We start from the raw sequence: 12447 nt of genomic DNA, 5'->3' as shown, positions 1-12447 counted from the left end.
TCACGTTGCCTTTGAATGGCAATTCATTAAAATTCCAAGTGAAATCATTTGAAATGGGGACAGCATATGTCCAACCAACATTTCTTTGACACGGTGGCATAAAAAGTTTAACTCATGAAGGTCAAGGCCAGCTTGACCTCAGCCTGCTCTGGACTTTACTACTAAGAAGCAATAAGGTCCACAGCAAGGCACACTGGCAGGGTTCATCACCATGGACCCTCTGGAGGTCACCTGACCTGTCAGGATGCTGGACCATGTCCATTTCAGTGACCTCTCCATCAAATGTGTTATTTTTAAAAATTCCATCCATTTCAAAAAGTTCTTCTGCAATGGCATTATTAAAAAAGTTTAGAAGGCAATTCAACTGTCACTCAGCTCTAGGTCCTGGGCCCAGGACTGAACAGCTAAAGAGACATATCAGGGGCAACTAGGGTTCCTGCAGCTTCCAGAAAACTGAGAAGCAACAAAAACAGCTGTCACATAACAAGGAATGGTGCTCACAGCTGATTTCCAGGCACCAGAACTGAAGTCACGGCTGAAGGTGCAGTGAAAGTTCCAGGTTATGAACAGAATGCAAGCGTTCCCACACGACCAGAGGCCTCGGGCACCTCAGAAGGAAAGGAGGCCCACTCTCACCGACAGCGAGATTCCCCAGCACACATAGGTGAGTGGGAACACGGACGAAACTGGCCCCCCCTCCCTGATCACGCACATGTGAGGGCTCGTGTGTGCCCACACATCCAATATGCTCAGAATGTGCTCTAGAAGCTGACCCCTGCTCAACAGTTGAGAGAAATGTTTAAGGGCTCATTGGAAAAACCCAGAATTCATTTTGGTCTTGTCTTTCTCAATAGCATTACAGATTACTGCCTTTCCATTTTAAATCATTTGAAATGGGGATAGCAGATGTTAAAACAAATTTGTACCTTTTAATTTAAGTGAACAAGTCCCTGAATTTGATTTTCTAAGGCAGTCTCCGCCCGAGAATATGCTGCACTTGTACCAAACCCCCCTCAGCTCTGTTTGCTTCCTGCATGGGCTTAGGTCTGCCAGGGTGGGGGTGGGGTGTCAGGTGGAGCCAATGTGGCTTCTGAGCCAAAGGTGAACTCAATTCATTCACCTGAAAAGATACATTGTTTTTTCAACATTTCTGGGCTGATAACACTTTCTTTAAAAGTAAATTTTAGTATCTCCAGAGAGAAAAATTGCCTTCTAGAATTCTATTCTCCCTTTTATACCAGTATGTTCACATCGTATCCTTTACCAAAACAAAATCCCAAAAAGCTCTTTCTAGATATTCATCTGTTTTTAGTAAATTTTTTTTAGCAAATTTGAGAAAACACAGCAATATCTAATTAACAGGCAAAACAATTGGTTTTATAGGCTTTCCTAATTTTTTCATTACCCTGTGCTAATCCTCCACAGAGAAGTTATTTCTGCCCTCCACCCACTGGCCTGGCTCCCAACAGCCGTGGCAGGTGAGCCGTGGCAGGTGAAGGGGCTGTGAGCCCCCCCGCCCCTGGATTGATAAGAAGAAACAGGGGTCTACTGGGGTCATCACAGTTTCTAAAGAATGTTAGACACAGATTTAGGCTTTATGAGATCCAAATCCTCAGAGTAATGCCTCCTAATATGCAGTGTACAGTGCCACCATCCCGAGTGTTGGGTGACTTGGAGATGGCCCTTGTAGTCAGAACAATATCCCCGAACCATGAACCAAACCAGAAACAGGAGCCCCTCCCCCACCCTTTTAGAACACAGCTCCCTCTTCTCATGGGCCCTGCAAACCCACCAGCCTGGGCTTGGGGCTTCCCCTAGAGTCCCAACAGCAACAGGGAACAATGAGACGGGGACCTGGAGAACTCCAGGAGAGCTCTGCAGCCTGAGCCCAGAAGAGCTTAGAGCTTCAGGAAGCAAAAAATGATGCAGCCTTAAGAAGAGTCTTCAGGTATGTTATTCAGCTCTCTGTGTTCTAGGCAGTTTGGACTTTAGCCCAGGGCCTTTAAAGCAGCCTGCATGTGTGCACGTGTATGCACACACATGTGCATGTGTGCATCTGTGAACCGCCTAATGTAAGACCTTAGTCCTCCACCCATTTTTTCCTGCCCTAGCCTGCTGCTGACCCTTCATTTATGCACTTGGTTGAGAGACCGCTGAGAATTTTTCAGGGTAAAGGAAAGGCCATTTGAGAAGGGTGGAAAAGGACTTCCCAGCTGCAGGTGACAAGGACAGCCACCTCTGACGGTCCCACGTGGTTTCTGGAGCCAAGGCTGCCTCTGGACACCAGTTTACATCTTCCAAAGGGTAAACAGATTCAGGATGGGGGCGGGGGTTGATGGTCAAAAGTAGAAAATCAAGCCAAGAGCTTATTCGTCCTCCAAACCCCACACCCCAATTAACCATCGCCAGGTCCCTGCGTGCTGAGAGAACAGGAGAAATAGAGGAGAACTGCCCGAAAACCAGGGAACTTCTTTACATAACACAGTTGGGCTGCAGGCTCTGGTTCCTGGGTTCCCACCTAGGACCACCACTGTGCTCCTTTTACAATCACCACTTCTGCCCCAAGCCAGAACGGCCCCCTAGTCCTAGTCCAAGCCTGCAGCCCAGCAAGTGTTTATTCTATACCTAGTGAGGGAAGAGAACTGTAATAAAAGGAGACCCCATTGGTTACAAGATGCTGATTTAGGGTGGGGAGGTTTCTCTATTGAGCAAATATTCTGTAGAATTCTAAAAGGAGGAAGGTTTGGTTTATGTGAACCTGTCAAGCTGCACTAAGCATTAACCCTTGCACACTCTCACACTGAATTTTTAGATTTCCATGTTTATAAGATCTTCTTCCCAGAAGAAATAAAATTGTACTCAAGTTCTGTAGATGATGATAATAAGATGGTCCCTCTTTATTTGAAAAACGGGCTCTGGGGAAATGATCCCAAAATGGAGCTCTCACCAAATAGAGATCCAAAGTTGTCTCCATGTGTTCTCTACATAGCTGATGATGGTGGGATTCTGTCACCCATGTGCTCTCAGGTTCTTGGCTTTCCTGAACTATAGCAAGGTCTCCTTTCTCCTTCTTACTCTTAGCAAAAGCAACCTAAGGACAATCCTAAAACACACAGGAGAAATCTGCTTCTGCTGTTGATTTACCAAGCTCCAGCGAACGGCTTTGCGAATCTAGCGGTGTCTCCCAGGATCTATTTTAATGATCCGCCTGAGGTGAACTGAGCAGCGATTAACAGACAAGAACCCTTCGGCTTCTCTAAGAAGGGAATTACAATATCACAGGAGTGCTAAACGGGGGCCTGGAGATTCACCTTTGTCCCCAAATGCACCTGCCTCTGCAGAAGCTGGGCCTCCCCAGGTCAGGGTGACAGCCCTTGGCCCTTGCCCTCTGTACACAGGACCCCTGTGCAGACCTCTGGCTGTCAGCCAGCCTGCAAATCCCAAGACCTCTCAGCCGGGCTCACCTGGTCCTCAGTGTGCCTCCTTCAGCAGGCCACGTCTGCACTGTCTCTGACCAGAAGAGCAGCGCCAATCTCTTCCTGCCTTCCAGAAATACTCCGGAGAAAGGGGGAAGGCAAAGTCCTCTACATGGCTTCATTCCTGTGACTTGGCTTAGAACCAAATCAGTCCTCTTGGGGTGTAGAATAGGCTTTATTTTTAAATTTATGTATTCATTTTTGTGGTATGTCCTTCTTCACCCAAATTACAAAGTAGTTAGAAACCTTTGCAACTAACACAGGTGAAATTAGGCAGCTTTGAAGAGAGAGACCTTGGTCCCTAGGTGCCTCTGGTCAACTTTGCCAGGCAGAGGCTCTCGCGGCTACCCATGACTGACACCACCAGGCATCCTTTAAAAATAGAAGCAGGTGGAGGCGCAGGGCAGACCCTGCACTCTCAGCAGCTGGGTGCCCAGAGGGCTACAGCCATGAGCACACACCAAGTCCTCCACGAACCTCCCTCCCTCTGGCACACACACATGCACACGCACGAGGCACCAGCATTACCTGTTCCTGCTGCTGTGCCGATTTCCCCGCGGGCTCCTTAGCAGTGGTCATGGTCCGGGGCGCTTGCCACCACGGGGCAGTGGGGGCTGACAGCGAGTTTGGAGCCACCAGAGTCCAAACGGAAGGCGAGGAGGGGTGGGATTCTAGTCCATACTTCCCAAATCACGGGGTATTTCGGGGCGGGGGAGGCAGGCGGGAGAGCAGCCTAGTTTGCTCTTTAAATGCAAAGAGCAGGGCGAGGATGGGGAGCGGGAGGTGCTGCTGCTTAGCGGGGCTTCTCCAATTAGCAACAGCCTCTGCAATCGCCACAGAAACAATAACTGCTTAGCAACCGGCCGCCGGCGCCTGGGTGCAGGCAGGGCCCGGGCGTGCGCTGCCGCCGCCTCCCGGCCGCGCACGGCGCATGCTCCGGCCGCGCTCCGCCGGCTGGCCGGGCGGGGGCCGCGAGGGCACCTCGGAGGGGACCGCTGGGGGACGCGCGCCCACGCGCCGCGAGCCCCGCTGCAGCCCCGCGTGTGCGGCCGCCGCGCGCGCGAGGCTGAGCATGGGCCCAGGAGCGCCCGGGACAGCTCCCACCTGGGCGGGGGCACAGAGGGACTGGCTTTGTTTTTTCCTGCTGCAAAGTGGCTGGTGCTTTTGAGGAGGAAGGGGTGTTTACCAGGGAGGGGTCCTCTCTGTTGGCCCAGTGGGTTTTGCAGGAAGGCTGGCCGTTGTGATCCTTGGCCTGTGTTTTCCTTACAATCCAGAAAACTTAGGTTCCATCTTTAGAGTCTCTATTTCTCCTAGAAGATTAGCCTAGACTTCGGGCTGTCTCTCCTGGCCCTTAAAGGAGAAAAGAAAGGAAAAGGCCGGGTCTGTGCAGCGACCTTGGAGGACACTGGGCTCCCTGCTGCGTCCTGAGCTCAGAGCAGGAGACAGAACTGCATGTCGGCTGATGCTGGGGCCTCCATCTTGGACTGACCAGGGCTCCTGCCACACCTGAGTGACACCTTCAGTGGGTAGAGGAGAAAAGCACAGAGAGGGGGAACTCTAAGGGATGCATGAAGAGCCCATAGTTTGCAGGTGGATCATCTTGTGGCCCTCCACTCCCCCTGTGGGCGTGCTCTGTGTGCCCTGGACCTCTGCTAATACTAGATCTCCTGGTCAGGCACCTCTCCATCCACCCAGCCAGCTCCTGGTGTGTTGGTGATGGGAAGAGGCTGCCCATCTCCATACTGGTCACTAATACCTGCTCTCAACAACAATCAAGTGCTTTGGCCAGGGCCTGAATCATCCTGCTCTTTGAATCTCTGCAGAGACCAGCAAATAGATTGGTTTCCCTGTATTTTTCTTCCCATAGTTCATCTCCTTCCCAGTGCACCCCAAGTCTTTTACAAAAACAGACAACATGGCAAAATCCAAGGCATTGTGTCCTTTGGAGTTGACAGATGCATCCAAATCGTAGAGGGCAGATAGCCGCCTCCACGCAGGCTGCACTTGGTTCGACTCTGAGGGTTCACTTGGCACAGATTCCAAGGGAAGCTGGTGGCTTGCACGGCTCAGCCAGGAGCAGGAGAGGAAATCCCCGCAGAAACTCTTACGACACAAGGAGGGCTCGTGTTTCTCCTGCAGGACTCTGAGCTTCCGCAGTGGCTACAGCCGTGGGGTAAAGTCCTGCCATGCATATCTGTGGCCCTGCATACTGGGATGCCTGGAACCGGCCTGTTGGCCAGTGTTGGCTGAAGGGTGGGTGCCAGGCTAAGCCAGGGGGCAGACTCTCAGGGTCTTCATACCATCACAGCCTCATTCAAGGAAGCCACAGATGGACCCAGAAGCCATGGCTGCTTGAAGTCCTTAGGCAAACCTCACCTTGGCAATGAGTGGTTGCTCTTCCTTCACGTACCAGCAACAGAGCGCCCCCCCCCCCCCCGCCCTGGGGCCTCCGTCACAGTGAGATCAGCAGCCCCTGCCTCATGACACACCTTCACAGTCGCAGGCTCAGCACCGCTCTGTCCCCAGAGATTCCTCTTACACCCCGGGGTGGGAGGCATGGAAAGCGACCATGGGTTGACAACCCAGTCAACTCTGTCGTCCTCTGAGGATGAGGAGTGACGTCCGAGGACAGGGATGAGAGAGGCTGGACAGGTGCAGATGTGAAGGGACCTGTGGCCTCTCCCTCCACTGTTCCTAGGAACCTCCAGCTGAACCGAGAGGTGGCATCCCAGGGATCCTCAGCTGTGTACAGCGAGGAGTACATGAAACCCCTTCAGACTCTTCCCATTTTACTTCCCAGTGAAGAGCTTAAAATATTTGACCTCTAACATGAATGTGGATATAAAGCCACGTTCACTGACATCTGTGAAACTACACATGGCCTTCCACAGGAATGTCCTCCTGGCCTGGCCAGACCCTGTCCCCAGCTCCCCCACGTTCTGTCATCTAGAGCCATCAGGAGGAAAAGTGTGAGATGTGAGTGGTGGACGGCCGGCCAGGAAGGGCCACTCAGAACCTTCCCACTGGACTTTCTGGCAGCGGGTCCCCAGCGGCCAACTCTTCTACATGGTTGATTTTGCTTTTAAGGGCAAAAGGTCAGGGGAGCCTGCCATCCCCGACAACCTGGACGAAGCGGAGGACGTCACACTCTGTGAGAGAAGCCAGGCACCGAGGGCAAATACTGCGCCTGTCGCAGGCTCCTAAAATGTCAGCCTCCAGGGAAGGAAGAATGAGTGGGGCCGTTGGGCCTGGGCGGGGACGGGGGCTTGCTGACCCTCAGGACCCGCAGCCCACTGTGAAGGCCAGTGAGTTCAGAAGTCTGTGTGCAGCCCTGAGCGACAGACAGCACACCCTGCTGCCGGGCTGTCCAGCTGCCAGGTGGTGGAAGACATGGCGAGTGCTCTTGCCGCCAGGACGGGAAGGACTGCTTTTGCTCGTGTTTTAAGATCAATCAGCGTCCCTCGAATCGTGCTTGATCTGTCCTCTCGAGCTGGAGGTGTCTGCATACTATCATGAATGCATGGTCCCTCCTCTTCTTGGAGGTCACAACTACCTTCTCCCGGGCGTTATCAACACTATCACCTCGAAGTCCTCAGTCAGAAGAAAGGTTAAAGACCGGCCGGTCCAGGACGTGCCCCAGGGTGGTGTGACCCAAGGGAAAGACAGGAGCTACGGTGAGCTGGTGGAAAGCAGCACCTAGCAATACCATGGTCTGCAGAGCCTGTGGACTGCAGGGAGGACAGCGCAGGGCGTCCGTGTTAGGTGCAAGAGTGCGGCACAGGGGAGCAGGAGTCCTCAGCACGCCCTTCCCAGCGCCCCGCGCAGAGGAGGGGCCTAGAACGTGCACCTGGCATGTGCAGGCTTAGTGGCGGGGTGGGTGCTTGCTGTTCTCAATGACAACAGCAAGAAAGGCCATCTGCCAGTGCCGGGCACTCTGTCCCCTCCTGACCTTGTGCCCCCAGCAGCTCGACGAGGCAGCCACTGCTCTTCCCCCAGTTTACACAGAGGTTGACATTTACAGAATTTGATTTGAAACCCAAGGTCATGCAGAGTTATGTAGCTGAACCCAAATTTGAATCTCGGCAGTCCAGGCCCTAAACCGCCATATGGTGCTACACAAGATGCCTGAATACTAGAATACACAACAGTACAAGCATTTACCCAGTCTGTGCACAGAATGGCCTGAGCTCTTTATGTATCTTACCCTAGCTCATCCTTAAAAATCTCTTAGTACTTGTGTCCATCTCCTTGGGCTACCATATCAAAGTCCCACATATGGGGCAGCTGGAACTACAGAATTTATTCTCTCCAAATTCTGGAGCTGGACCTGAAATTGAGGTGTTGGGTCCTCTGAGTTCTCCCCCTGGCTTGTGGATGGCCTCTTCCTGCTGGGTCCTCATGTGGTCATCCCCCTGTGCCCTGACCTCCTTTTCTTTAAGGATACCAGACAGATGGGATTAGTGACCGCTCGATGACCTCATTTCAACTTGATTTCCTCTATAGAAGCTCTGTCTCCACATACAGCCACGTTCTGAGGTCCTGGGGTTAGAACTCCACGTGTGACTATTTGGAAGTCACAAAACCTCATAATAATTGTTCCCACCCCTATTTCACTGTGAGGAAACTGAGGCTTGCAACAACCAGGGAACTCTTCCGAGTTCCTGACATCAGTCATGGGTGGCAGAGTTGGCGTTGACATCCAGTTATTGAATCAAAGTCCTTTTGCACACGCGTGCACACACACACACTCTTCCTATGTTTGTGCCAACACTTCCCAAGTGCCTGGCGGGAGACTCATTCCCAAGTTCTCAATGAGAGTGAGACTCAGGCTTGGCTGTGACTCAGCGGCTGAGCGCTTGCCTTTCACGTGGGAGGCCCTGGGTCCGATCTGCAGCGCCACATAAAAATAGATAAAATAAAGGTATTTTGTTCAACTACAACTAAAAAAATTTTTAAAAAAGAAAGAAAGAGTGAGGCTCCTGGCCCCAGCCTGACTGACCAGCTTCTGCTAAAGAACAGGTGGCCCGGAGGGACTTGCCGAGACCCAGAGGACCCCTCTGTATCCAGGAGGAGGCCGACTTGATGGAGAGGCTCCTGTGTCTGTGAATAGAGGCACTTCCTTTCTTCAGGGAAGGACTTTCAGAGCAGTGTCAAACACACAGAGCAAGTGGCCAGGACTACGCAGGGCCTGTGGCCATGACAGCCCATGGCTGTGCTCCCTGGCCTGGGCACCTGGAGCCAGCAGGCTTGGGGCTGGCCATCTGCCTACAGGAGACGCCACCAGCCCCTCCCCTGGCCTCTCACCTCCCGCTCACACCAGCACACCTGACCAGTTCTATTAGGATGCTCGGACACCTGTTCGGGGCCTTACAGAGGGACTGGCCACAGTCAGTCCTCCACAGGTGCATAGGCCATCTCATCGGCTGTCCAACACAGACTGCACCTGCTGTCCAACTCAGTGTGTCTGACCAGAGTTGTCGGTATGGGCACAGCTAATCAGTTCTGTTGGCAAATGTGCACACTGGGGTCCCTCTGCTGCTTGAGGCTATGTCTCCTCTGATTCCCTCGCCTGCCCAAGCAGCCTATCAGCTGCAAGAACTTTGCTTAAGCATCACTTAATCAGTAAGCATGCATTGAGCACCTATTTTATCCAGACAGCAATACTCCTGTGAGCAGCAGGCAAGCCAGGGGATCTGCAGAAAGGTAGAGATCAGCATGTCTGTAGGGTACAATCAGGTAGAGATCAGCATGTCTGTAGGGTACCATCTCTGAAGTCTGAAGTTTTAGCACCCACCATCTACAAGAGAGGCTACTCCCACTTATAATTCTCTGAAAATAAAAAGTGTGGGGTGGCAAGGCAGGACTACCACAGGAGTCATGCCAGAGCCAAAGACACAAGTTGGGAAAAAAGAGCCCACTGGAAATTCCCCGGGGGGATGGGAAGTGGCTGAGGTTCCCAAACTACGGATCAGCCCTCCACCACTGACCTGTCTGGAAGCCTGAGCTCTACCAGAGGAGCTACCATTGGAGGCCACTTTGGCCTGACCTTGGCAGCCCTACTTAAGGGCCACACACCCAGGTGATGAACATGGGCCGGCAGAGGCAGCACCAGGGAGGAGTCTGGGAGACGGGAGGGCAGGAAAGCAGCAGAAGGCAGCAGGCTCTGGCCTTGGCCGGGTGTGGACCCAGGGGAGTGGCTGCTGGGAGTGCTCAGTCCACTTGCTGGTGGAGGGAGTAGTGGTGCTTTGTTGTTTAAGAGCATCAGTGGCAGTCTCTGTTTTCCTGAGGGGCTGGGGAGGAGCCAGGGCCTCTGCAGGCCAGGCAGCCCTCAGCTGCCCAGCCAGGCCCACCCAGTGGTGAATCTCTTGAACTAGAAGTGGAAAGGGCAGAGCACCACGCCCAGTTGATGGGGAGCTGCCTTCATTTTGAAATTGTTCACTTTAAGGAAAATAAGCAGAGCATGGAAGGGCAGTAAGCTCGTGGGCACCCCCTCTGTACAGCCTGCCGTGGACCTCAACACCCAGACCCTTGCTGCTCCATAATGGGACTGGGTTATGAGTAAGGGACATGCCACTGTCCCCCACCCTGAGCCCGGAGGGGCCTCCACTGGAGCGCTCTCTGATGAATGGACTGTGGGGGTCAGGGCTCTCCAGAGAAACGGCCAAAGGACCAGCGTAGGAGAAGGAGAGGGAGGGAGACAGGGGGCTGATGGGTTGGCTGGTGGCCAAGCCATGGCTCACACACCTGCTGCAGAATCCCTCCCTCCTTGGGCATCCTCTGTCTTCTAGGAAGTCCTTCGACTGGCTGGAGGACTCCCACCCCCACGGTGGAAAGATCTACTTTCCTCAAGATCCACAGGTTTAAACAATATTGCTCTTAACACAACATCTCAACGGGTGCTGGACCTGAAACGCGGTACCATGGCCTGGTGAGTTGACGTGCACCACCAACACGACAGGCTGCAGGAAGAGGAGTCTGTAGCCAAATCCATCCCTCTCCCCCTCTCTCCTCCCCACCCAGGGGTTCATGGGAGACAAGAGGAGGCGCCTGAGCACCTTGAGGAAGCGCAGCCACAGCATCTCTGGACTTGTCCCCTCTGGATGTCATTTACAGGAAGGAGACACAAGCTGGAGTCCCGTGGAGGTGGCTGCCACTTCAGGTCCTGGAAGGCTCGACGGAGCTGGTGCTCTGCAGTTCAGTTCCTTGTCCCCCCCACTTTCCCAGCAGGCGTGTTCAGGGGTCCTGACACCCTTCAGTCCTGCCCGGGGAAGCCCCAGGAGGAGTCCATGGGACATGGGGTGAGGCTGCCGGGTGCCATCCTCACTGGAGTCACGGGAGGACAGATTGGCTGCACCCCAAGCAGCTCCTAGCAGAGGGTGGAAGCGACAGATTATGTGCCCACGCAGATCCTGGTGGGTTCTCAGCACAGGCTCAAGGACCCAAGGAGGAAATACGATCCTGGTGGGTTCTCAGCACAGGCTCAAGGACCCAAGGAGGAAATACGTGGATATAGGGAAGGGTATATGCACACCACCATCAACCAGCCACTTGGCAAATACAAATATATAATCATATAAAATGTATTTCACAAAAATGCAAACAGAAAGTGCCCTGAAAGCGTAACATGACCTGTGCTGATGGCGGGAGGGAAGCCATGGGAAGGGCGGAGGAGGAGGAGCGGGGAGGGGATGAGGAAGAGAGGGAAAGAGGGTGGGTGGGGCGGTCCTGTGCTGTGGCCTTTGCGTCTCTAGTCTGTTTCCTTAGCTGTAATGAGAGCAGGTGTCATGGTCGGATGTGAGGTGCCCCCGAGCTCACGCGTGCAAGAAAGTTCAGAGGGTTATGAGGACTTCAACCTAACCAGTCCTAACCAGTCCTAACCAGTCCAATGTCTCCAAACCTCAGAATAAATCAGTAAACGGGCACAGGCAGGACATTCTCTGAGAACAATCAGCCAACAGTTCCTGCTGTCCAACTTTGCAAAGTGCATCTGATTTGGTTTGGGAAATTAGTGTAAGTGAATGTTTAAATGATGTTCAAATGGGCCACTTAAAACTGGAGGCGCATGAAAGCAATGGAAATCTAAAGCACTTAGCGTTTTCTTCAAGAAGACATTAAGCAAAAGCACTTCACCAGGGTGACCCAGAGACCGGGTCTTCCCTGCAAGGCACTAGCTCCAGCTCCGGGCCCAGCCCCTTCTCTCTGGAGAGCTCCTTCCCATGTTTAATGCCCAGTACCCTCGGCCCTGTGGGTCTCTGGCTGGCTTCCTGGACCCATGGTGAGACCCCCCAGGAAGGAGAGAGCTTGGCAGTCAGAGGAACTTCTTGTTCGCAGGTCCCAGGTCCGCTCAGTGGCTGGCTAGTGCCAGCTTTGGGGTCTGGTTTTCAGGTGTTCAGGGGCACGGCAGTGGACAGCCTGGAGAGCGCTGTCAGGATTAAACGGCAGAAGTGAGGTCTCCCAGGGACCCTGTCGCGAGCACCAACCTGGCCTTGCTCACCACCACGCGGAGCTCTCCTTGGGCGCCTTTCATCTCCTCCTCCCCGGGCTCAGCACACAGAGAATAACCCAACCACGGAGGGGGCTCGGGTCGCTGGACCGAGGCCAGACACACATACCAGGGAAGGGAATCGGACCGCGGCACGGCGCCCCACGGCCACAGTTTACGAATGACTGAGAGAGGCCCCCGGGCGCCAGAGACACTCCTGCAGCCACCGGGGAGAATAGAAGTAAAATCAGCAGCAGGAGGACGTCGGCTGGACCACTCAGCCAGCTGTGCTCAGGCTGTGCTGGGAGAGGCCCTGCTGTGGCCAACGTGAAGGCGTTGGCAGGTGCAGCCCCACAAGAGCCTGTTTCAGCTCAGCCCGCGACTCCCACTCTGGTCTCCTTGACATGAGCTCTGGATCTTTAGAACCCAGGGCTTCACAGCCTAAGACCCCGGGGATCGCAGGGCCGCCACCAAGACGGCCACTTCCAA

The 12447-nt window shown here is 53.7% G+C and overlaps 1 protein-coding gene across 5 annotated transcripts in view; it reads right to left on the bottom strand.

Annotated features, from left to right (window-relative positions):
* Dpp6 (dipeptidyl peptidase like 6) overlaps positions 1-12447 on the bottom strand; it is an 860191-nt gene that overhangs the window by 429476 nt on the left and 418268 nt on the right. The window contains exon 1 of one of the 5 annotated variants that reach the window (XM_078040898.1): positions 4005-4386. The exons of the other annotated variants lie outside the window; for them this stretch is intronic. Within the exon in view, the coding sequence (XP_077897024.1) occupies positions 4005-4055 (51 nt within the window). The 5' untranslated portion in view covers positions 4056-4386. Of the gene's footprint in view, positions 1-4004; positions 4387-12447 lie in introns of those variants that run through there. 5 annotated transcript variants of the gene reach the window in all.

This window comes from Ictidomys tridecemlineatus, chromosome 2 (genome assembly GCF_052094955.1).
Source record: "Ictidomys tridecemlineatus isolate mIctTri1 chromosome 2, mIctTri1.hap1, whole genome shotgun sequence".
Lineage (NCBI taxonomy): Eukaryota > Metazoa > Chordata > Mammalia > Rodentia > Sciuridae > Ictidomys > Ictidomys tridecemlineatus.
This window is presented reverse-complemented; position numbering and strand designations above follow the sequence as displayed.